Source organism: Colius striatus, chromosome Z, assembly GCF_028858725.1.
Source record: "Colius striatus isolate bColStr4 chromosome Z, bColStr4.1.hap1, whole genome shotgun sequence".
NCBI lineage: Eukaryota > Metazoa > Chordata > Aves > Coliiformes > Coliidae > Colius > Colius striatus.
The window spans coordinates 67,328,158-67,353,363 of NC_084790.1; the positions used below are offsets into that span (position 1 = coordinate 67,328,158).

General features: G+C 42.1%; 2 protein-coding genes across 5 annotated transcripts in view; one reads left to right on the forward strand and one right to left on the reverse strand.

Moving 5' to 3' along the window:
* The window catches only part of NAA35 (N-alpha-acetyltransferase 35, NatC auxiliary subunit), a 48,850-nt gene extending 46,147 nt beyond the window's left edge, over positions 1–2,703 (forward strand). For all 3 annotated transcript variants that reach the window (XM_062019161.1, XM_062019163.1, XM_062019164.1), the window contains one exon: positions 1,999–2,703. In XM_062019161.1, the coding sequence (XP_061875145.1) occupies positions 1,999–2,130 (132 nt within the window). In that variant the 3' untranslated portion in view covers positions 2,131–2,703. The remainder of the gene's footprint in view (positions 1–1,998) is intronic.
* Positions 1–25,206, reverse strand: part of GOLM1 (golgi membrane protein 1) — a 39,273-nt gene that overhangs the window by 7,654 nt on the left and 6,413 nt on the right. For both annotated transcript variants that reach the window (XM_062019166.1, XM_062019165.1), the window contains exons 2-6: positions 19,292–19,458; positions 17,324–17,503; positions 8,825–8,879; positions 7,488–7,590; positions 4,315–4,450 (exon numbers count right to left, since the gene is read on the reverse strand). In XM_062019166.1, coding sequence (XP_061875150.1) covers positions 4,315–4,450; positions 7,488–7,590; positions 8,825–8,879; positions 17,324–17,503; positions 19,292–19,414 — 597 coding nt within the window. In that variant the 5' untranslated portion in view covers positions 19,415–19,458. The remainder of the gene's footprint in view (positions 1–4,314; positions 4,451–7,487; positions 7,591–8,824; positions 8,880–17,323; positions 17,504–19,291; positions 19,459–25,206) is intronic.

Here is a 25,206-nt window from a genome sequence, read left to right on the forward strand (position 1 = left end):
TGCTGTGCTATACCAACTTTAGTGCAAAACCCCCAAACTGTTATAAAAAATGTTTGTTCTAGGGGGATTTTGTGGTTAGGTTTTTGTTAAAAAAAAAAAAAAAATCAAGACACAGAGAAAGTACAAGCATACAGACATTTAGAGACACAAACGTTTTTATACCTGGCACTATACAAATTAATAGGAAACTTCATGGTATAGAAGGTCATACAGTCAACTGAAAGTTGTCAGCTACAATTGTTGGTAAGACTTTAGCTACCCATTGTTCTAAGCAAGTCAGTAAAATACTTGCCGGGTGTTTACAAAGTCATTTGCAAAAATGTCTGCAGAGCAAAGTGCTTAAATAACCAAGAAGCCAAAGTTGTAGACAATTTGTAGGACGTGATTACTTGGTTGTTTTGAAAATGTTTAAGCTCTGTCAAGGCCAGGAAGAACTAAAGACTGTTGGGCCAACACCACGAAGGCCAACATCAAGTAATCAAGCATTAAATTAACCCTTATGACAGCTTGAGAAACAAGTATTACTACAGAATGGTTATTGAACTAAAGCTATTCAGCAGAAGTCCCACCTTCTTCAGCCACCAAAACAAAAACACTGTATTTAAAAATGCTTGTTTCATAAATAATTCAGCCTTTTGAGGTCATCCTCTACAGTAGAAATCATCAGCAACTGAACGTAAGATCATTTTTCACTTTATGCTTGCATGAATTCTTCTGTATAAATACTGAGCCTGCACTTAATAGCAAGAAATTACCTCTCAATTAAACATGGAAACATGCAAAAGACTTTAACTTACATTATCTTCAATTTCTAGCCCAGTCATTTTATGGAAGGTTTCAAATAAATTAAAAGGGTGTGTGCTGAATTTTTTTTAAGTTAAAGCAGTTGGATAAAAGGTAATATTTAGAATATGTTGTTTATTCCTGAGAAGTATACATCATTCCTTAAAATACAAGGTGTAGGAAAAGCTGTACATTTATTAACCAACCAAGACTCCATTTTCTTTCTTTGTTTTATTTTAACTCGGACTTTTCCATTACAAAGCAGATACATTTTGCAAACAGGAATTATTCCAGCTAAAAATACTGGCCAGAAGCATATATACACTTGCACTGATGATAAATAACTTGCTTTTGGAGTTTTTTACAAGCAAAATTGCAATCCTTGTGTTACAAAGATTACAAGGAAGGTTAGAGCTTGATGTAAGAAACAGTGTTAGAGATAGCAGGGAGCACAAGCAGACAGCATTTATTTAGGCTATAACCATACCAGTGGTTATCTCAGCTAGGACTGCTCCTTCTACAAATTAAGAGAACAGATAACCTACCCTGCCTAACCTACAGCCTGCTATGAGTAAAGACTGCGTCCAGCTATGGGACTTATTGCAGGAGACTGAAACTGTCCTGCAGAGGGGCTTCAGCCAAACTCCTCAGGTTCCTTATGGGATGATTTCCTTTCCAAACTGGAAATGGTGAAAAAACCCTCAAGTCATGTAACAAAACAAAGCAAACCAACTGAACATCTAGTGCAAGTAATTGTAATGAAAATCTGCTGCTAAGCCACAGTGGAAATAAAGTTGACCACCTCTGTAGTATGGTCATTCTTACATCAACTTTTCTGTCATGGTTTGACGTGACAGCCTTTTCTGGGAAGGGGGAAGGGGCTGTAAAGATGGCTCCTGTAAGTAGTTGCTTGCAACTCTCCCCAGCTCTGAGCCAGACCCACTTCTGGGGCTGAGCCAATTAGACGCCTCCACGATCACTTTTTAAGAAGCAGCTGGAAGAGGAGGCTTCTTCCTCCTTCTTCCTCCATCTTCTTCCGCCTTTTCCTTTTCTTCTGGCTGGTGGTGGTGCAGGGAGTGGGAACAGTGAGAGAAACAACCATGTGGACTCCAAGGTCAGTGAGGAAAGAGAGGAGGAGGTGTGCTGGAGCAGAGACTCCCCTGCATTCTATGGAGAGGACTGGTGAAGCTGAGATCTATTTTCATTTCTTTAAAGGCCCTGCATCAGCAGTGGAGACTCATTTTGATAATGAGCCCGCATCAGGGGCAGAGACTCATTTTGCTAAAGCTGACCCCAGACCAGGGGCAGCGATTCACTTCATTAAAGGCCCCGAGCCAGGGACAGTGACTATGGCCAGAGGAGGCCGTGTCCTGCGGGGGGACCCAATCACTCCACTGCAGACTGTGAGCCAGGGGCATTGATTTTCTTCTTTAAAACTATGCCCAGAAGAGGCCTTGTCCCAAAAGAGGGACCCTGCAACTGCAGAAACTGCAACCACGGTGAAGAATCCGCGCCAGAGATATTCACTAAGGACTGCATCCTATGTGAGGGACCCTGTATTGGCAGAAGCCACAGCTGATGGGAACAACCCACACCAGAGAAGTTCATTAAGGACTGTGTCCCGGGGGAGGAACCCCATATTCAAAGCAGGGGAAGAATGCCAGGAGTCATCCTCATCTGAGAAGACAGAAGCGGCAGAGCCCATCTGTGAGAGACTGACCACATCCCCCACTCCCTACTCCCTTGAGCCGCTGAGGGGGGAGGAGGTAGAGATATCAGGAGCAGTGAGCTGGGCCCGGGAAGAAAGGAGGGATGGGGGATGGAGATCTTAAAGTGCTGGTTGTAATTTTCTCATCATCCTACTCCCTTTTGCTTTTATTCCATTCTGTTTCTTGTAGAATAAACTTTCCTACTTTCTAAGTCGAGTACCGGAGTCTGTTTTGCCCAGAACTGTAATTTGCAGCAAGCCCTCCCTGCCCTTGTCTCAATCCACAACAACCTTGCTTATCTTTTTACTCCCATTTCGCTGGGGCCTCTGCCATCCTAACAAAGGTGGAGGTGAATGGGGGCACCAAGCAAGAGACTGTTGTGGTGCTGCTGTGCTAGCTGGGCCAAACCACTACATTTCCAAATAAACAGTATTTTACACCTTGACATTAATGAGATACATTTGTTTGATAAATGTATCATCTCCAAATGATGGGCTTTTTACTTACTGCTACATATTTACTATTACTATTATTACTTTTTATTTACTTATTTGACACCATTGATAAAATTGCTGACAAAGAGCTTTCGTTTTTTTTAAGGGATAACCAGCTAGCATTTCCTGTCTCTAATTTGCAGCTCTCATACAACATGGGTTCCCGGAAAAAAGCTGACAAACCTCAGCAGTTCTCTCTCCCAGCATTTTACATAAAAGACTGGACACAGACTGAAACCATTCAGACATTTTCTCCTACTCATCTCCAGCTATTTGCAAAACCCACCTTCCATCCTTGTTGCTTTACCCTTTCCACTTCTGAAGTCATCAGATTGTTTCTTCTAGCAGCCTTTTCCTAGCCAAAGAGAAAAGGGCACACACCACCAACCGCCACTGCCTTTGCAATTACCGTTGGCCACCCAGGTATGGGGGGATGGCCCCATTGCAATCACATGGTAAAAAAAATGTTAACTTCTGAAACTGGCCTCACAGTCTTGAGGAAAGGGCTAGCTCAGTACCTAAATTAGTTACCTTCTTCCCCAGGAGCCTCACTGCATGTTTCCAGGGCCATCTGTATCAAGCTTAACCAAATCTGTCCTATCCCTGACCAAATCCCACTTCCCTGAAGAAGCATCAATAATTCACAAGCCAAGACAACAAGGATGATCTGAGACTTCCTTTTCTCAGGATCTCCTCCTGCCCTACATACCCCAGGAGGATAGAGTCAGGTGGCACACTGCCACCTGATCTGGCAAGCCAGCCTCCTCTTGTCACATACAGCAATGCCTTTTGATGGTGTTTGACTCAGAATATCCAAAAGCAAACAGCTAAGGCATTTGATCTTCCCCTCATTCCCACAGTAAAAGGCTGACACTAGGATTTCTGTGAAAACTCATAGCTGACCTCAAAGACCCTTGGACTATAAGTATCATATCCAAGGCTTTCTGCTACTCTGAGTGATTTGCAATTTCTCCTCAACCACACATCTTCACCACACAAAGCAACTAAGCCCTTGAACACAGTCAAAAGGACTGGTGAACCTGAGCTCAGCAGTGTAAATATTCTTTGGCTCCACATCACTCCCAGCATCACCTCTAAAACTCTGTCTGTCTCCAAGACACACCACTCTGAGCCTCCTGCAGGACCTCTGCCTGTCCTGCCCTCAGAGTCACTCCATTTCCCATAGATCAGAAACATTCAACACATGTGAAGGAAAGCAGTGCAGAACCTAATGAGATGGGCTAATGTTAGCTGGAGACAGCAGAAAAGTGGAAAACTACTTCAGAATTACAAAGAGGAAGATTTTTAAGAAGTTACCCAAACAATACCTGGCTATTTTTTGAATGTTCTGCAGAGTCTTTGTTCTCTTTGATTTGTGGTACATCGCTACCTTTTTTTGTAAGCTCATCTATCCTTTCTTCGCATTGTTCTTTTAATTCTTTCATCTGGTTGATGCACTGTGACCTGGAGAAAACATGAACAAGTGAGCAGTTGTTAACCTTCATTCCTAGTGTTCTAAAGAAATGTTGTTCTGTAAAATTATTTTTTCCTTCTTTTAAATTATTTTTCCATTTCTTTAGTTCTATTAGTTGTGCTTATATTTGAGAAGATAGTAGGAATAAACAGGTTGTTAACCCAAGTCCTGCAGACAAACTCATGGTGCAAGTGGTCCAGCTTCTACTGGAATAAACTGAAGTGCTTTTGTTATATCAACTCAACAAGCTATATGAATTTTGTTGCCTTCTGCTAACCAGTGAAGTTCAGTTAAGTGAACCTCCATTTTGATCCATGAAGCATTTCTAGTATGATAACAGAAGTGCACAATTAGACTTTAGCCAGGAAGAGGAAACAGCAAGGTACTAGTTGCAATAAGAAACAGGTGCGAGATACTGCTAGCCACTGAACACCCTTCATCGCGCTTTCACAAAAGTCCAGTCTGCAGGATGTAGCAAAACATGTCACAGAAATGGAGCTCATCAGCAGCTATTGTAAGTTCTTAAAAATTCCACTATTTTGTATCTCTCATATACTTTTTAATAGTTATACAGTGCCATTATTGTCTTAACTTTCATGACTCCAGGGGTCTTCTGTTTGCAGTTCTGTAGCCTGCCTTCTGCTCAGAGCTCCATAACCTGCGGGTAAGCCCGAGGCTGCTGCAGCAGTGTTTTCCCTGAAGCTGCCCTTTTGTGGCTGTGCTGAGGATCCTGTGCAAACCCCAGGAGTGTTGTCAAGCTGGGTTTCTCAGGAGAAGTGACTGCCATCAAGGCAGGATCACCTTTTCTCACCAACTCTTCTTAACCTGCTCTGTAACTTTCAGTTTGTACAAGAAGAGGAACAAGACCTAGTGAGTAACAAAGCAGACAAAATATTGCCTTGTAACACATACACTGAAGGCTTAGAATCCCAGGTAGGCTTTGATCCCACTGTGAACAGAGGCAGGCAGTGGTGGGTTTGCCTGGATCTTGATGAGAGGTGCATCATGGGAGAGGAAAAAGTGGTGAAAAATTACCAATTGTTGTCAGCATCCACTGCACCAGAGGGCATGCCCAAGGAGGAGGCTTGGCAGGGGGCCAGTGCCAATACATGAAGAGTCATTCAAAACATAGGCTTGAGTTATGCAACACATTCCCTAATTTCAATGAAATAAAAGATAACCAGAATTCCCTGCACCCAGTTTGCAAGCTGGAGAAAGACAGCCTGAGGCTGGACATGGAGCAGCCTTTCTCAAATGCTCTTTCACCCAACACTGCACAAGAAAATAAAGTTAATTTAACATCTGTGACAATTCCTCTCTTTTTTGTTTATAATTATTTATCATTTATAATTTTTATTTATAATTAAGTTTTAATTATCTGTGAAGGAATTCTCTTTCTGTGAAAGGGATTTCTGGAGCTTTGAATTCTCTCGCTTACAACAACTTCTGAAGCACAAGAACTGCACTAGTTTCTCTGCCTTATCCCATTGATGAGACATACTTTAAATGGGGAAAAACAGTGCTCTCAAATTTAGTCTCTGTGATGGGTTTTCTCTCACACAAGGCTAAATTGAGTTAGTTTCTATGGTAAAGAGCTCACCTGTGTAGGCATAAAGGAACTCAAGTAATACCCTCCCCAGCTGCCTCCCAGGCCCATCACAGGAGCCATCAGCCCATCTAAGGCCTGCCTCCAGGAGCCCAAGGCAGCACAGAGGCACTAGGGAGCCTAAACTACAGACTCAGAAGAAGGGACACCTTGTCCCACAGCCCCAGGGCTGCCTCAGGTCAGCCTCAGCCCCTCTGTCCAGGTGTAAAACCCATCAAGGTGAGTCAAGAGGATGAATGTGTTTGCTACACAGGGTGAGGGACACATTACAGGATGAACAGGTAGAACATGTCAGGATTGCGTGAGACCAAAAGAAAGGAAAAGTAGGTACGTCTGGCAGGAACAGTTTTAAGAGAGAGAGATAAGGTTGAACACCCTGTGGGCTGTGTTGGCGCAGCCTGCTGCCCCTGACATGACAAACACAACACTCTTGTCCTCCAGGAGCACACACCACCAGCTCCTCTCACGCTCCCCAGGAACAACTGTGCCTGCACTCACACTCTTGTCACAGCTGCATAACACCAAATTATCAGCTCTAGGCATAGCAAAACTTCTGAAGAAGCTGCTACGTAACAAAGCTTCTCGGAATCAAAATGCACACGAGTACTGAACCCTCTTCAGAAGAACAGCTCGGAAGCTCCCATTTCCCTTTGGCTGCCACAGATGAGAAGGGTCGGTGCTGCCAGTCAGCCCTTGCTGACAGTTACCCAGCCCAGGGTAACTCAGTAAGTCAGCTGCTGAGGAACACACACTCCCTGGTGCACACAGTGCTGGTAAGCTCACACACAAAAAAACATGGAAAAAGAAGTTTGCTGAAAAGAAAAAAAACCCCTAAGATCAAGAGTTGCACATGAGAAAAACAGTGACTTCTGTGCCTTGTAAGTTAAGAAATCTTGTTCTCACACACTCCATATGTCCTATCAATTTTACCACTGTCTTCCCTTTATTAAAATGAGTGACTTACAATGTGTGCAATTAAAAAAGGGGGTTTTCTCTCTTGTTTTAATAATGTTTTTAATTATACAATAATACTCTCCGTTTTTGCACTGGGAAAAGTGTACTTGACATGTAAGGTGTGAAGCCTTTGTCCATACACCTCCAAGTCAAAGGAAGAAACACTGGCATAGCACAAAAGCAAGTCTGATGCACCCTCCTGCCAAGGCTCACTGAAGGGGAAGAGAGAGGCAACACATGTGTTTACTCCCAGTATTGAGGGGAGGAAAGAGGACATGCCAAGTGCTGCAAGTTCTATGCTGTTCTCCAAAATCAACTGTCAGCAGTTTTAGAACATGTGTCAGGTGCCACTTTCCCTTTAAAAAAGTCCATTTACTACCAGTGCTACAGGTGTCACAAGAATGCTCTGTCTTATAACCAAGTCATCTTCAACTTCAGAAGTCACTTTTTAGAAAGAACATACTTACAGGTCATATGAGAACTTCCTCTGAAGGTTAGTCTGGTTCTTCTGAAACCAGTAAACATCCAGCTGCAGCTTTCCATATTCTGTCTGTAGCTCTTTCAAATGGTCTGACCAAAACAGGGTTAAAATGTACATTAAAATACACACATACCTATGTACGTTAGAAGAGGCATGAAACAAGAGATTAATACTAATCCCAGTAACTCCAGTCATCTACCACACTCACTACATTTTGTATATCAATGTAGAGATAATTCATAGAATCTTAGACTGGTAGGGGTTGGAAAAGACCTCTAGAGATCATCCAATTCAACCCCTGGCTGAAGCAGGCTCACTCAGGCCAGGTCACATAAAAACATGTCCACATGGACTTTGAAACCTCCAGAGGGTTCTCCACACCCACCCTGGGCAGCCTGTGCCAGGGCTCTCTCACCCACACAGCAAAGGAATTTTTTACCTTTTATTTAAAACAAAAAAAAATAGTCTAAAAAAAAGGTGTTGCATTTATTCATCAAAGATGCAGAGGCCTGAGTAAGCACAGCCTTTCAGCCTAGGATATTAATAAAAGCAATGTAACACAGATTTTTCATAGAATCACAGAATGGTAGGGGTTGGAAGGGACCTTTAGAGATCATCTAGTCCAACTCCCCTGCAGAAGCAGGTTCACCTAGATCAGGTTGCATGTGACCTCTCTGTCCCCATAAGGAATATCCTAACTTATTTGTACACCCTTGCTTTGCCAGGTTTCATCCCAGGAAATCTTTATGTTTACGAAATACTAACCAGAACATAGTATGAAGTGGCATTTATTAGCCATCTAAAGATAAGCTTACAGTGCTTCCCTGAACAATGTGCAACTACAGTTACATATCTCAAAAACAGAGGCATCTACAATTTAGCGTTCTTCCTGACAAAGCTCTGTCTGAGGACATCAGGAGGTGGCACCACAACATATTTAGGCCAAGTTTTGTGAATTTCCCTGGTGCTAAAATGTGCAAGTGAAACACCTCAGAGAGGAATGGAAGAACATGCTGCCAAAGGTAGAATGAAGGATAAATATATCAACAATACCCATAGAAGCTAGTTTTATCCTGTATTATTTTATGTCAAAAGGTCAGGAGTCCTACATCAAGCACTACACGGACAAATCCTTCTGCTCTTGAGGCAGATTAGTCTGAAGCTCTAATGGACTGGAACTGTGCAGATGCAGGACCAAAGTCACTACAGGTCCTGCACCACCCCCATGACTCAAGGAGGAACAGCATTCTCAGAAAACACAAGTCTTAAAAATGAGGTTAAAAACCAATTATGAGAAAGATGCAGTGGGGTATGACAACATACCTCGTAGACTCTGTATCAACCGTTCATTTACTGTGATGTTACTCATCAGCACCGCCTGGAAGGAGCAGAACAAAAAACAATGTTTTAACAGCAAAGGAACTGCGTTACCATCAATACTATAAACACCACCAATCAAAGCATTCATAATAAGATATTTTCTTTGCAAAGTGCTGGGTTACAGCAAAACAAACTAATTTTTACCTACTCTAGAGATCTACTATCATGACAACAAATACTTATTTTAACACAGATTTCCCAGCAAAGAGAGGTGGAGGATGGATCAGAATGGAGTACCACTGCACTGCACTTAAAAGAGGAGGAATTCAATGAGTACACTACTAAAATTGCTTGCGGCTTTACTCTGGTTTAATATTACTATTGCAGCCACAGCAAGATTTATTGTTTATCCCTGAAAGAAGAACACAGCCTAGGAGGTGTAAGAGTGATACAAGATGGAAGAAACCACACAGACCCCACAGTCAGAGAAGGAGCAAGGAAGGAGGAGCACCAGACCAGAGATTGCTCTGCAAGCTGTGGTGAGAATGCAGCTGTGCCCCTGCACCTGGACAGGCAAGAGACTGAGGAGACGGCCATGGCCCAGGCTGTGCTGGAGAGCCTGTGTGCCGCAGAGCAGCCCCACACGAGAGGCAGAGAGGAGCTGCAGCCTTTGGGATAAATGCACATCGGAGCAGCCTGTGCAGGGCTGCCGTGTGTGTGTGAGGTACTCCACAGAGGTGTAGGGAGGACCGGTGCAGAGCCCACCTGCTCTGAGGAGAGACAAATGGCAGAAGCTATTGGGAATAGACTGACTGAAACCCCCACTCCCTGTCCTCCTGGGCCATTCATGGGGGGAGAAGGTAAAAACACCGAGATCAGGACTCTGAGCCCAGGAAGAGGGGAGGGATGGGGAGAAGGTGGTCTTAAAGGGCTGGTTGGACTTTTCACCATTGTACCACTCTGTGTTGGTTTATTTTGGTTATGTTTTGGGGTTTTATGGTTATGCTTTAGTTGGTGTTGCATTAAATTATTTTCTGCTTTCTTCCTCAGTAGCCTGGTCTGTTTTGTCCTGGACCTTAAGTGGCAATTAAGCTCTCCCTGCCCTTTGGCAATCCTCAGGTCTTTGCAACTTGAGGCTAATCTTTTGAGGCTGATCTTTTGTTCCCCTATGGGCTTAAACCATGACAATTGTTTACTGGGGAAAGGCAGTTAATATTTTGACAGAAATACCAAGTTTTCGTAAATGTGTGAGCAATATAGTCAGGTTGTTCCAGTACTATTTCTAGTATTGGTCATTACCAAAAACTGTTAATGCACTAGAAAAATCAGTAGGATATGGCAATTTTATATTCCTACAGTTCGTTGTGTGTTTAGGTTTCTTTTTCCTTAAAATAAAAATCCCCCAAAACAGGACCACTTATTTGACAATAAAAGAGATACAAGTGTTAAATGTTTTGTATGTTAGGACAGTAGAACTGTGAAGTGAATAAAGTTATTTGCCACATTAAAAAAAAATCACAACAGGGAAAAAAAAACCCCTCATGTCTTGGTCTTTCTGGATTGAACATAAAATTGCCTTTTGGCAATGCCACACCTACATCCCTGCACTTGGGATTAAGAACCCAGGAAGTAAAAAAAAAAAAGTAAGTCTAGCTACCTATTTAACTTGAGCAGGAACTCCAACTTAATAATTTACAGTTTACAGTGTTCTGACTGCCATCTTTCAGTCCAACTGCATCAATAATACGAGGCTTTCTGTTCCTCCCCATCTTCAAAGTGGTAATCTTTACTGCATAGTTGTGACTTAGGCAGACATTTTTTTTCCTTTAGGGTTTTATGCAGGTCAAGAAAGTAAATTACTAGGAAGTACTCAGCAAACACAAATCAAAACTCAATTATTTGAGGAAACTCACATTTTAAATCTCACTCAGCCAACAAAACAACAGCTATGATCTCCAGCAGTGAAAATACAGCTTTTGAATACTCAGTAGATCCAAACCTGATCTTCATTAACAAAGTAACTTTCCACAGAACCAGTTCATTTTATCTGCAAACAATCTTTCCACAAAAGTTGTGCTGATTCACGGAGGAAAAGTCAGTCTCCTGATTAGAGTCGATGCTGTGGACAGATCTCCTCAGAAAACAAAAGTCAAAAGCCACACTGCCACCTGCAGTGATGGAAAACCCCTGCTCCATCATTACTGCATGGCAATTTCTAAAATGAAAACTGCCAGAGATATATTTATTTTTTCTGTTCCCCACTGAACTTGCCTACATAAGTCATAGTCCACTTAAGAAACACAAAAGTTAACATTATTGTTTAAAAAAACCAAAACACAACACAGAACTACTTGCAAGGAAGCTTTGAGATAAATTATTTCAAAGGTTATAATTTGAGTATATCCTCTGAACTACACACGCATTTAATGTGATCAAAGCCTTACACAGTAGTCTCCATAAACATATTCCTCGGAAGCACTACTCCAATAACTCCTTCAGCATTTGCTACCATCATAAACTAAGGTAACCCAAGCACTATGAGCTTCCTAACACTGACTGTGCATGGCACGTGGAAATGCATAGTGAGATACTGCAAGACAAAAAGGAGTACAACAGCAAAGAACTTGATGAGGGTAAAAACTGGTTTCAGAACTAAAGATGAGCCACATCACCAGTAAATCAGCTGACAAAAACAAAACCAGCTGGAAACAAAGCAAGCTGGGAAGTAAGACTGATAAACACAGAAAACAGTAGAAACAAGCAATTACAATGAATCAGGAAGAAGAAAGGCACCTATTGAAATTGTTAACTCTAATTAATCTACATCCTCACCACAAAGAAAAGATGATGTTCTGCCTTTCATGTTTCTACTGCTCCCTACCACTATGCTGGCAGCACAGAACAATATATATTTTGACTATCAGTTGTTCATTTCTTAATTGTATCTCGAAATTCTCACCTCCCCTCTATTTCTGCAAACACACCTCCCCCCACACACACTTTTCTAGTAACATGCATCATCAATTCTCTTCTCGTTTGTGCTCTTATTTATCATTCTGAATTAATCTTCAGGAGTAAAGAAACTATGTACACTAGCCACAAAAAACACATATTGCTAAGTGGGGAAAAAGTTCATAAATTAGATCTCTAAGAAAATATTGCTCTTTTAGGTTGGTCTGTGTGTTGCACACTCCTGTATACTTCAGTGGAGGAGCACCAATTGAAGGATGTCTAAAATAAATTTCAAGTCCAAAATGGAGGAGACGTTCATTTAAATACATTTCTTGCTGAAATTAATTTCACTCAGAAATGACGGACTTTCTCCCATACTCAGTAACGAGAAAAAATCCTCAACCAACCAAAAAAAAACACCCAACAAAAAACCCCAACAAACACAAAACAAACCCAGGTCTGTTCCTAAAGAGAGATCCTTGTGGAGGCTCAGTCTTTCCCTTTGGACTATTCATTTTGCTATGAAGAGGCAGAAATGTTTCAGTAGATAATTCTTAAGCTACACATACTCTGAATTTCCATTCTTAGAGTCCAGCTAGTCCCAGAACATCCTTTTTTTTTTCTCCATCATGTGAAAATATATTTTAAACAGATATAGACATCTAGATCTCTGCTGTGCCAGTTATGAGTAAACAGACAGATTTATCTTGCTAACTTAGTAACATCATACTACGGCAAGTAAAGCAGGGCATAAAGCAGAGATTGCTTTTCACTAAAGCCTTTTCAAAACTAGAAAAGTACACAACAGTTTTTGGTTTAAAAAACAAATCCAATACACACACAGGCTCCTTTTCACGGTAGGCTTTCTTCTCTCTCCCCACAGCCCTCTATCATTCCTTCTAAGCAGTCGAGTCTCTGCATACTGATGGGTATTTCATCTCAGAAGGCTGTGCTATGAATTCAGATTTTCCCAGAGGGAGAGGATCTGACAGTAGCTGTGGCAAGTGTTAAAAGACACTGACCAACAGCACATTTAATATATAAATCTTTGCCCCTCTCCTCTGTAAAACAAGATGTGGACAAGGGAAGAATGACATAAATGCAAAGACAATCACAAACTGAAAAAGCAGTTAAAAATAAGAGAAATCACACATATTGTTCTCCTTTTGCACTCTTCAAAAAAGACTATTGTGGCTGTGTACATCCCAGAAACAATGAGCCCTGAGTAACAACCACACAGAATATTGTTCTTTAGAAAACTGTTTATGGATTAGAAACAGCACTTGTTCACTCTTGATTCCCTATCTGTTCTTACTAAGAGCTCGTGTAAGCTCCCTTGATCTCTTCAATCTATTTCTGAATGGATTTCCAGAAGCCATTTGCTAAATCTACCTTAATCCTTAAAAAATTCAAGCAAAAATTCAAGCAATAAAAAGCAGACTAGGACAGAAGTGTTTTGTACATACTCAGACCTAAGAGAATAATTACAGCAGCAATTTCCTACAATTACATTGCCTCAGTGAATGGTGAGTTCATGTACGAGCTACCCTGCCTTCTATGACCTCACCCTTTAAGCAGCACAGAGACAGCTCTACTAGAAGGTAAATTAAATTCAGTCAGTGACACTGTGATAACCACAACAATTAACATAGCAAGTGTCTTATTGGTATACTAGTTTGATATGCAACTAAATTGGTGGCACAACTATTCTGTATTTTAGCAGAAGGGTAATAAGTCACAGAGAGCAGAGATGAATTGCAATTAAGATGAGCCTTGAATGTTTCTTGAGCATTGCTTTTGGAAAGGAGTACAGACTATGAAAGCTTGTTCCCATACAGATTTCGTCTATAACCACAGAAGCAGAACCATAACTCCGCCCTGAAAAAGTGGGGTTTTGAGACAGACCATTCTCTCCTACACATCATCTGAACGCATTTTCATTTTTCTTTATGAGCAAGAAGAACTAAACAAAGTCCCATTTATCGTTAAAATATCTGTCTAGTTAGTTTGTATTACTTGAAAAGAGAGATGAGTGACTCAGGACTTGGGTTTCCATTTATCCTTCCTCGATTAGGTAAATACTTGCTTCTAATTCCCACGGCGTAAAATGAAGTTCAGTTCAAGGACCAAGATCCCCATAACCAGAAAGGGTGAATTCACTACTTGCCTCTCAGGAATCTCAGATGTCACTGGAAGCCATAGAGGCAAAAAAACCAAGGATATGAGTGTGTATGTGTACAAATATGTAGGCACGGGTGAATATATGACATATACACATACATGGATATGGATACAGATACACACACACAAAAATGCACTCAGAAACGGGGGGTTTTTTTTATATTCCGCATCCTTCTGTGGAATAACCTCTGATCCTGTACAGCTTCTTCAGATCAAAGTCCTTAGTGAGAAGAACTAAGCTTTCCCTCTCTTCCCTGCCATCATAACAGGGCATTCCGAAATCAGAGTGGATGAATCCCTATCAGCTCAGCTGATGGCATCTTTTGACAAATGCACAGGTTCCCAGTGAAACAGTTCTCCCTACTCTTAAATCACAGAGGTGGAAAACAAGCAAATATCCTGTGCAGATGTTGCTTAAGTGTCACAACAATAGCAGACTTTGAACTTGACACAGAGTAGTGCCCAGCACATATGAGCTCTTCCTACCACTTCAGCCTCCTGCGACACACTCTTTTCCAGTCACAAATTGTTGAAGACACAAAATGAGTCCATTGCATTGTTTTTTCCTAATGTTTCCTGCAGCATCAGCTCCCAGGGTTTCAACAGCAAGCTTCATAGACTATTCCATTACTGAAAAACTGCATTTTAGGGTGATCGAAGGAAAAGCACTTAAGAGGAAGGGGCAGCTATATCAGATCAGCCCCAAAATCCACCTTGCCCAGCATTCTGTCTCTAACACTGAATGCCAAATGAACACCAAGGCAACCATAGAGCACAGTGTTTTCCAAGTAGCAGCTACTGTGGCTGAGGAACACTTAGAGCTTGAATAAACACCTTAGTATTGGGTAATATGGCAGATGTTTGTCCAAGGTTATCCAGTTGCTCTTTAACCCACACAGACCCACTGTAAACGGACATTATGAATGCCACACACCTGCAGCTTCACCACCTGTTGCAGAAAGAGCACTTCTTTCCACTCTTAACTTGTTGACAGCATTTTAAGCCAGACAGTGGATGAAGAACAGCTATGCCTTGTCTCTCCCAGCCACAAGCACTTTCCACACCATTCACCATCCAGGAGATGCCCACAATGGCTCACCTCAGCTGGCTCTTGTCTACCTTGTAATCTTTACTGTGGATTCCTGTAGAGAAACTATTGCTTAGCTTTGGTTCTCCTCCTCGTTTTCCTCTGCCTGCCTTTCCTAGCACTCCAAAACTCCATCGGTGACCTTATCACAGTACTAACCCAGTTCATTTCTAAGCTGCTTTGTAGTGGACCCCTGTGATAACACCGATGCACCATACGACTGCATAATTTTTCTACAAGCCACATGTGTGTAGCCTTTTCTAAATCCAGGTGTGAACATTCATTAGCCTCCCTCACCCTTCTCACTGACTCTTTTAGAAAGAAATTCTCAGAGACTTCAGAATCAAGTTTTCCTTTGCAGAAGCCTCTTTGACTCTTCCCCATACTACCACATAAACGTCCATGTCCAACAGCAGTTCAAGGTTTTGTAGAATACTTCCCACCACTTCTCCTAGGATAGATGGCAGATATAATGAATGACAGCTCCTACATGTCCCCCAGTCTCAAAAATACCACCACAAGAAGAAAGATGGATTGCATGGTGCTAGCTACATTTGTCGGATACCATAGTAACTTGAAACAGAATGGTCGCATACCATGCTTGGCAGAAACAATGTTTCACCCATTGGGTTTCCTTAAAACTCCTGGGTGAGCTCCTTTCACCAGCTCTTGACATCTACCCATCCAGCCAGCCTGTGCTTGTAGCTAGCACTTAACAGGTCTAGTGATTTTTAGTAATTCTGGCTAAAGGAAAATCTGCTTATGAAAAGGAAGCAAAAAATTTATTTCTCTTGTAAAAAATGACCATAAACTAAGCAAGCACTCAGTTCTGTTTGTCTCTTTCTTACCATACTTTCAAATTACTTTTTTTTTTCCACAAAAACTTCATGCATGTGTTTTCAGTCCTTGCAGAACAGAATTGCAATGCAAAAAGACGCCAAAACAGAATAACGGCTATCATCAACAATGTAAGCTGGGTACCTTCTCAGAGGATAGTAAATTGGAACAATTCCCACAGCACTCAGTAGCAAAACCCACTATGATAAGGCAGAACTGACAAGAAGATTACTCGTCAACCCCTAACATTCTATGATTCTATAAAATGCTGTCTGACTATTCTGGAATATCTTTTTAACAAATACATACATTAAGCAAAAGAAACAAACAAATGACAAACTATACCTCAGCTGTTTTAAAGTAGACACAAAGACTAAACCCAAAGACAAAAATTATCAAAGAAACATGTTTGTCACAAAAGAGATAAAAAATAATTGGTTTATTATTCCTTTGAAGACCTTTGATAAAAATGATTTTAAAATAAATAAAAAATATATGCCACTGATGGGTGTATTCAATGAATAAAAAAAGGTAGAATTGTTTCAATTTTTCTTCTTCTAAGCCACTCAAAGATCATTCTAGTGACATTTTACTTATGCACTCTAAATTTTGAGCAGCAAACCACCAATTAATTGGGAACCCTTTACCTGAAGAGCCGTCATTACCATCATCAGTTTTGTCTGTTCAGTCTGCTGAAAAAAAACAGTCCTGGAAAGCTAATCTATGAACTTCAGTCAAGAGACTTTACAAGAGAAGTAAAAAGCCTGCAATTAATACTTTTAGCCAAATACTTCTGGTAACAGTGAGTGAAGTGAAACTAATGACTAATAGCCACATTACAGACAGTATCAGCAACATGACGAAAACATACAACAAAACAGTTTGCAAGATACTGCATAACAGCAGCTGTTGTATGCTCTGCTATTTAAATAGGTATGTTCACATTCTTCACAAAGGACTTCCACCTCTCTGGTAACACTGAACTATCTGGAGCACTGCCAGGGAAAGCTAGTCTAACCTTCTGATGTCTCCCACCACTACTGAGTTTTGGAGGCAGAAAGCCAAACTGCCACAAAATTTATCTGGCAATGTATTTTGAAAGTGTATTTGGGAATACAAAGATATCTGTTGGTTCATCTTCCTATTTTCCTTAATTAAAAAAATTTTAGTATACAGGAAAGAAAGCCAGAGGCCAATCCAAGACTGGCAGCAATGATTTACAGAGGGGTAGAGGTTTTATCCAGAAGCGCTGATACTTGGAGTTTCTAATATTTCACATATTATAGAATGAATGCTATATATGGATGTATATAGCCATACACATATATGCACATATCCAAAACTGACTGTGTGCCCATCAACTGGAACATCTAAAAAACCTCACTCTGATGCAGAGAGTGGTAAACCACCATCTCACAGAAAACTCTGCCTAGCAAGGGCCCTACCTTCTCTTCCTGATGAACTCTGTTGGCATTTTCCATCTGAAAACTGTGCATGGACTGGATTTTGTCGATCTGCTGTCTCTGCTTCTCTAACTCCCCTTGGAATTCATTCTTTTTGACCTCCACAGCACCCCTCTCCGCTGCCGCCCTTCGGACTTTGCCTTCCAGATCCATGATCCGACTCTGAAGAAGATAAAATTAGACAAAGCAAATAATTGTCAGACTCTTTTCCAAGATATTCAAGGAAAACCAGATTTCACAGAACTAGCAATGCTAATGTTACCAAAGTATTGAGTCACTGAGGGACATCTTCTATATACACATGCACACAGACACATACACTCCCCAGTTTTACAGAAATAATAGTACAGCATATTTGTAAAGACCATCAAAATTTCAGTTAAAGGTAAGAGAAATGCAAAGCTGTGTCAGTACCTCAGCTTAAAAAAAGAAATAAAATCAAAACACCCCCACAAAAAACCCAACCTAATGCAGTCTACAATGTTTCTGAAGTACAAGGTCAGATCACTTTTCAAATTTAACCCAAACAACTCTGACATCACTGCACTTCCCACTGTTGATCCTAAAGCAACTCAGAGGAAAAGCTCGTCTCTCAAACCTAGATATTTTCCTGGGACACCTGGGAAGGAACAGAAGTAGGTCAACAATGCCCAATTTTTACATACACAAAACAACTGACAAACTGCTGCTACACAAGACACAGAGGAGCAAAACACATTTATTCACATTTATTAACACACGGACGGACTAGATGATCTCTATGAATCATAGAATCATAGAATGGTAGGAGTTGGAAGGGACCTTTAGAGATCATGGGCAGCCTGTTCCACTGCTCCGTCACCCTCACAGTGAAATAGTTTTTTTCTTATATTTAAGTGGAACTTTTTGTGTTCCAGCTTCATCCCATTATCCCTTGTCCTGTTGCTAGATACAATACAGAAAAGGGATGTCCCAACCTCCTGACACCTACCATTTAGATAGTTGTATATATTAATAAGATAACTGCAGGTAAGGTATCATACCTCTCACTAAGCGGAAGTCAAGACATATCCTTAACTGCAGGTCCTGTTTGAACAGCACTCATTCCAAGCTGAAACAGGAGCTCAAATCCTACAGGTGTCAACTCATTACTAAAGTTTGGCTCAAATCTAAAGAGGATAAATTTAGTGGAAAAACTTGGAGGAGGTCTCATCAGCCATGTTTAACCACCAGTTTGTTATTTTAGGTTTGTTTGTTAAAATTTAAATTATCAAAAAGAAAGAAAAAGAAAAAAAAAGAACCATCCTGCACACATTGTCACAAAACAGAAACTTAGAAACTTTATTCACAAACCACTCAATTTCAGAACACATGCTCCAGAAAGTATTAAAAGCCAAGGTCGTCGCAGAAAATACAGTTACTATTAAAAAAAATAACAGACAGAGTAATTATTCCACGTGAGTTGTGTGCCCTCTTTAGGAAAGGTTTCTAAGAAATACAAGTTCAGATTGTTAAGATGCTGTTTCTGAACATGCTAGATTTCCAAGTGCTTGCAGGGAAAGCATGCATGCTTCCTCACGGATTACATAAGATGAGCAAGCTGCAGACACCCATTCATATTAAAAATGGGGTGTCAATCTCAATGAATAGCTGGAAAAAACCCCAGAATATGGCATTTGCCACATCTGTAAACTGAAAAAGCACAAGACAGCCAAATGCTTTGTGTGAACAGAAGTAACAAGCAGTGTATGTGCGGTCTTCAATTTTTGGGTCACCCCCTTGCCCCGACCTACAAACAGGCATTCCCCTGTTCCTCCCCATCGCTCACTACCGGTAAGCAACAACTGTAATATTTGTGAAAATTCCTACAAGTTGAAGCTCCTGACTCGTCACACGCAAAGAAAGCATCCTTCTTGTGGACTGTATTTATTAACCACACATGTACAAGATGACATGCAGAGCAGTAGTTACCTGCAGATCCACACTGCGAGAACTTGCAATCCAGTAGTTAAAACCCAAAACAATGATGCATGCCACGAGTGCAGCCACGAGGAGAGGTGGAGACTTCATCCCTCGGCAGCTGTTACCTACCATTTCAAGAGAAAAACAAACCCAAAGAACCACAACAATGTGGAAACCTGCAAATTAAAACAGATATGTTATGTTGCATCCTCTCTCCACTACGGCTATTTTATACATCCAATTAATTTTTTACTGCCGTAACACAACAGCTCTCAGATGAAGGGAATACACTCAGCAAGGAAAGCACACTGTCTAGGTATTTCCATCTGAAGAACAAAGAAAGACTACCTTGTACTACTAGCCTGCACATAAAGCTTCACAGGGATTTGAGGGGGAAGTCTGGAATACTGGTAGCAATATAACAAAAACCTGCAATAAACAGAGCAAATCAGTCATCCTTTTACCATATATTCCATCAGCAAATAAACACAGCCTACTGATGGGAGAGTAGATTCCTTGTTATCTCATTTAGTTCGAAAATAAATGTACTCTCTCTGTTTCAGGAGTAGTTTCCATTTTGCTTCTTAGTCTTGGGCAGTTTCAACTTACTCCCTCTGATAACACTATTTTAACTTTTTGGTTCTAAGCTTGTAAATAAGTAATTGGTTCAATTTATTTATTTAAGGATAATCTAAAAAATACAAACAAAAAAATATCAGACACTCCACTGTTTTCAATGGTAAATTGTATTAAATGAAGTTTATTTTCCTCTTCATCTGCTTTCTCTTCTCCCAGCAGGAAACAAATAACCTTGCTTTAATGAATGAGCTGTACCGAAGGTACTACTGGCTGCTATTGAGACTTGGGTTACTTCTGTTGAACAGCCCATCTTAACAGAAAAGCAATGGCAAAGGGCAGTTGTAATTCTGATGAAACAGACTATATCCATCCTATGAGATGACAAAAACTGGTCTGAACGAGTCTAACAACATCTAGCTCAGTGAGTCCTCAAACCCCACTGGGAATCTTGGGCACAGTTTGTAATAGATGCTATCTTGTAAATGGGGATCAACTTTTCTTCTTTTTGCACTCCTGCAGACAAACGCCAGCAAAATTGAGTAAAATTAATCAAACAGACAGCAAATACAGATACATCACAAGATACTACCTAGATCTGAAATAGGTACATTTACTATTAATATATTGTACAAGACGCACAGTCTTAAACAAACCACCCTCTTCCCTACAAATGCAATTCACAGGTTGCAATGTATTTAAAAACAAACAAAAAAAAATGGTGGCCACTCACAAAGGTTCTACACATGGACATACACTATAATCACAGGAGAAGAGGGTAATGCCAGCAGTTAGCTAGTACCAGAAATGCTGATTCTACTGTATGTCCAGGACTTAAGTCCTTCAACAGCTAGACTTAAGTGTCCACATGCATCCTCTGTAAATTCATCTCTTTGCCCCCAGTTTAAGACTCAATCCACCTTCCTCTCTTCTCATCAGGGACTACACAATACTGACAGACTGGTGAAGGTTTCAAAGCTATTTCTCCTCCTTTGAAAATGTTGAGAATTTGTTTCTATTTTGGGATGGGGCAGATAAAGCCTAAGAGTAATATATGGCTTGCTAAAAATGGTGCCTCACTGTATAAATACTTACACATACGGAAAACCAAATGAAACCAAACAAACATAAAAGTGTGCATATCTGCACAGGTCTGATAGCTGAGGATCAAATTCCTCACCTAAAGAAATCTCAGCAACAGAGTCAACTGGCATATTCAGCAGAGCTCCACTGGACACCCAAGGGAACATGTACAGCTGAGGTAAGGTCAACAGAAAAGCAAAGGTATGGGGAAGGCGCCATGTATTTTTGCCATACAGCAATAAAAATATAATAAAAAAAGATGCAGTAGACTAAACCACACAGAGATTGCACAAATTTCCAATACAAAGCTCAGAACTGCAGAAACACATGTTGCAGTTGCACAGACTGTTTTCCTGCTGTGCCATCCTAAGAGGAGCTCCTGACAAGCTCAGAGCCAACTGACATTACACAAATTCCATGAAAATCAAGAACAACAGATTTCCAGAATAGTATGAATAACATATGGAAAATGAGGATGATCAGCACGATCACCTGGGCAGGCTGGAGACTTGAGCGGAGAGAAATCTAATGAACTGCAATGAGGGCAAGTGTCGAGCCTTGCATCTGGGAAAGATTAACCCCATGTACCAGTATAAGTTGGGGAATGAACTCTTGAAGAGTAGTGTAGGGGAAAGGGACCTGGGGGTCTTGGTGGGCAGCAGGATGAGCATGAGCCAGTAATGTGCCCTCGTGGTCAAGAAGGCCAATGACATCCTGGGGTGTATTAGAAGGGCTGTGGGCAGTAGGTTGAGAGAGGTTCTCCTCCCTCTCTACTCTGCCCTCGGGAGACCACATCTGGAATACTGTGTCCAGTTCTGGGCCCCTCAGTTCAAGAAGGACAGGGAGTTGCTGGAAAGAGATCAGAACAGGGACACACAGATGATGGAGTGGAGCATCTCCCTTACTGTGAAAGGCTGAGGGGGCTGGGAGTCTTTAGCTTGGAGAAGAGGAGACTGAGGGTGACCTCATTAATGTTTACAAATACATAAAGGATGGGTGTCAGAAGGATGAAGCCAGGCTCTTCTCAATGATGGCCAATGACAGGACAAGGGACAATGGGTATAAACTGGAACATAAGAGGTTCCAAGGAAATACAAGGAAGAATTTCTTTCCTGTAAGGGTGTCAGAGCACTGGAACAGGCTGCCCAGATGGGTTGTGGAGTCTCCTTCTCTGGAAACATTCAAAACCCACCTGGATGAGTTCCTGTGTGATCTACTCTAGGTAGTCCTGCTCTGGCAGGGGGCTTGGACTAGATGATCTTTCAAGTCCCTTCCAAGCCCTTGAGATTCTGTGATCACATCAGCTAAAAACAAGATAATTCATTTACTCTTGCTTACCGGAATAAAATACTGTATTTAAAAAATGACAAGGACTTGAGTGCTACCAAACAGCACTGAGAGGATTCACTACTCCATCTCCACCACAGTGGCCACCAAGACAACAGCTTTGCTTAGGCTGGGGGAACATCATCCCATTGAGGGACCCTTGTGATAGACAATAGTGTTATCCTCACCTTTTCCAGATTCCACCCCAATTTCTCAGTGAGATTCTGGAAGAAGTTACCTGTTTTATTTCAGATACTGCCATGAAATTCTTCTATCTGACTGCATGAATAAAAATATACTGGCTTAACCAAGACAGTCAAAACCTCTTGTCCTGGTTTGGCTAGGATAGAGTTAACTTTGATGAGGAAGTAGGAAGGGGCACAGCATGGGCAGCTGACCTGGGCTGGCCAACAGGTATTCGATGCCATACTGACATCATGCCCAGTACCTAGAGGCAGGGAGCCAGTCGGGGGCGGGGCTTGGGGAGCACAGGCGGGGCTGCCGGTCGGAGGGGGAGTCGCGTCGGGTCCCGGGTGGTGAGCAGCCGCGGCACGCGCCATTCCTTTTGTATATTCCCCTCGTGTACTGTTAAAACTGTTCCTTTTTTCCCCCTGAACCTGTTCATTCTTATTGTTGTTCTATTAAACAGCTCTTATTTCAACCTACGCGGGTTTTTCCCCTTTTTCTCTGGTTCCCCTTCCCACTCCACCGGGAGGGGAGGAGTGAGCGAGCACCCTCGTGGCTCTTTGTTCCCGGCTGGGCAAAACCACGACATATTTGGCGCCCAACGTGGGGCCCGCAGGGTTGAAATAAGACACAGTAGGCTGAAACAATTGTCACAATGTTGATGTATTTGCTTAACTGCTGTTGGCCCATAATTTGTCATATGCACTATGTATTCTCTCTGATAGTGTTTACGTCCTTTGGAAAAGGGACGAAAGCACTCGTTCTGATGTACTGGTTGTTACTGGCTTATGGCATGGTTGTATCACTGGGTATGGAGCTAGGCCAGTACTTGTACATGACTGGGTTGGCATTTCTGCAACTTGGACATTTATTTTCAGAAGGTAGTGACAGTAATGGCACTCAGTTCATGGGAAAAATGGAGGGACGTAATTTTTCCATTTTTTCCATCCTCCCTTACTCATTCAAGTTAACTGCAATAGCTTTTGACAATTCCGAACGCACTTGGGATGTCCCAGCCATTGTGGTTTTATTGTTCTGTCCTCTAGGTAGGGTGTTTTTCTTGGGTAGAGTTGTGAAATGTGTTTTCCAGACTGTTATGAGGTTGGGCAGCTATGGAGGGATTGATATACAGAAGAATATGAACAGGTATTGGAAGAGTTTTTTACTTGTACAGATTAGGAATGCCACCCTAGCAACCACTGTGGCTATTCAAACTGAGGCAACTGATGCTGTTGCTGCCCTAACTCCAACAGCAGACACTGATCCTGAATCAGAGGATCAACCTGTGGCAGTGTCAGTTGCTCCTGTCCAGAAAAGGAAACACATAAAAAAATCAGTTCGCCTTGTGAGGGATGAAGATGAACCAGTATCATCACGGGAACGGGAGGAAGAGTCAGAGCCAGAGCCAGAGATAATCACCCGATCCTTGTCCCTGAGCGAACTGCGAGAAGTGCGAAAAGATTACAGTCGCCACCCAAGCGAGCACCTTGTCGCCTGGCTGCTCCGATGCTGGGAGAATGGGGCCCACAGCTTGGACTTGGAGGGCAGGGAAGCCAGGCAGCTGGGCTCCCTGTCCCGGGATGGCGGCATTGACAAGGCGATTGGAAGGAAGACAGAAGTCCTCAGCCTCTGGAGAAGACTTTTGTCTGGTGTGAGGGAAAGATACCCCTTCAAAGAAGATATCATATGCCACCCAGGCAAGTGGACCACAATGGACAAAGGTATCCAGCTGTGCGGGAAATGATTTATAATGAGCAGTTACCAACAGACCCAGATGAGGTCCAGTGCACACAGTCTATGTGGCGAAGATTTCTGCAAAGTGCACCATCATCTTATGCTAATTCATTGGCAGTCATCTCCTGGAAAGAAGGTGAGGGGAAAACAGTGGGGGAAATGGGTGTTCAACTTCGGCAATATGAAGAAAGTCTGTCTTCCTCCCTACAGGCTGTTGTCTCGGCTGTAGATAAAATGTCAAAAGAGTTCCACCAATTCAAAGAAGATATGTCCCGCACTCCACCTGCCCGAGTCCACGCTTCAGCTATTAGTAGATGTCCCTCTGTTCAAGAGAGGGAATATAGAGGGCAGACACCACGAGGTGCTTTGTGGTCTTACCTGCGGGACCAGGGAGAGAACATGAACAAGTGGCATGGGCAACCTACTTCGGCCTTAAGGGCACGGGCACGGCAGCTACGGGGAAAAACCGCTACAAGGAGCAATTTCTCTTGGAAAGATGCTGCTCCAGTTTCCAGTGAGCAACTCCCTAGACAGAATAGAAGGGTTGAGCTCTATTCTAGTCCCCTCGAGGGGACTTCTAGCTCTTTTCTAGTCCCCTCGAGGGGACTTCTAGCTCTTTTCTACAAAAGGTATCCAATGACTGCCATGGCCAGTACTAGGGAGGCCCTGCCTTCAGCCAGGTGGAGGAGAGGGACAACCGAGTTTATTGGACAGTGTGGATCCGATGGCCTGGCACATCAAACCCACAAGAGTACAAGGCTTTAGTGGATACTGGAGCACAGTGCACTCTGATGCCATCAAGTTGTAAAGGGACAGAATCTGTTTGTATTTCTGGAGTGACAGGGGGATCTCAACAGCTAACCTTGTTAGAAGCTGAAGTGAGTTTAACTGGGGATGAGTGGCACAAACACCCCATTGTAACAGGCCCAGAAGCCCCGTGTATCCTGGGCATAGACTACCTTAAGAGAGGGTATTTTAAGGACCCAAAAGGGTACCAGTGGGCCTTTGGTGTGGCTGCA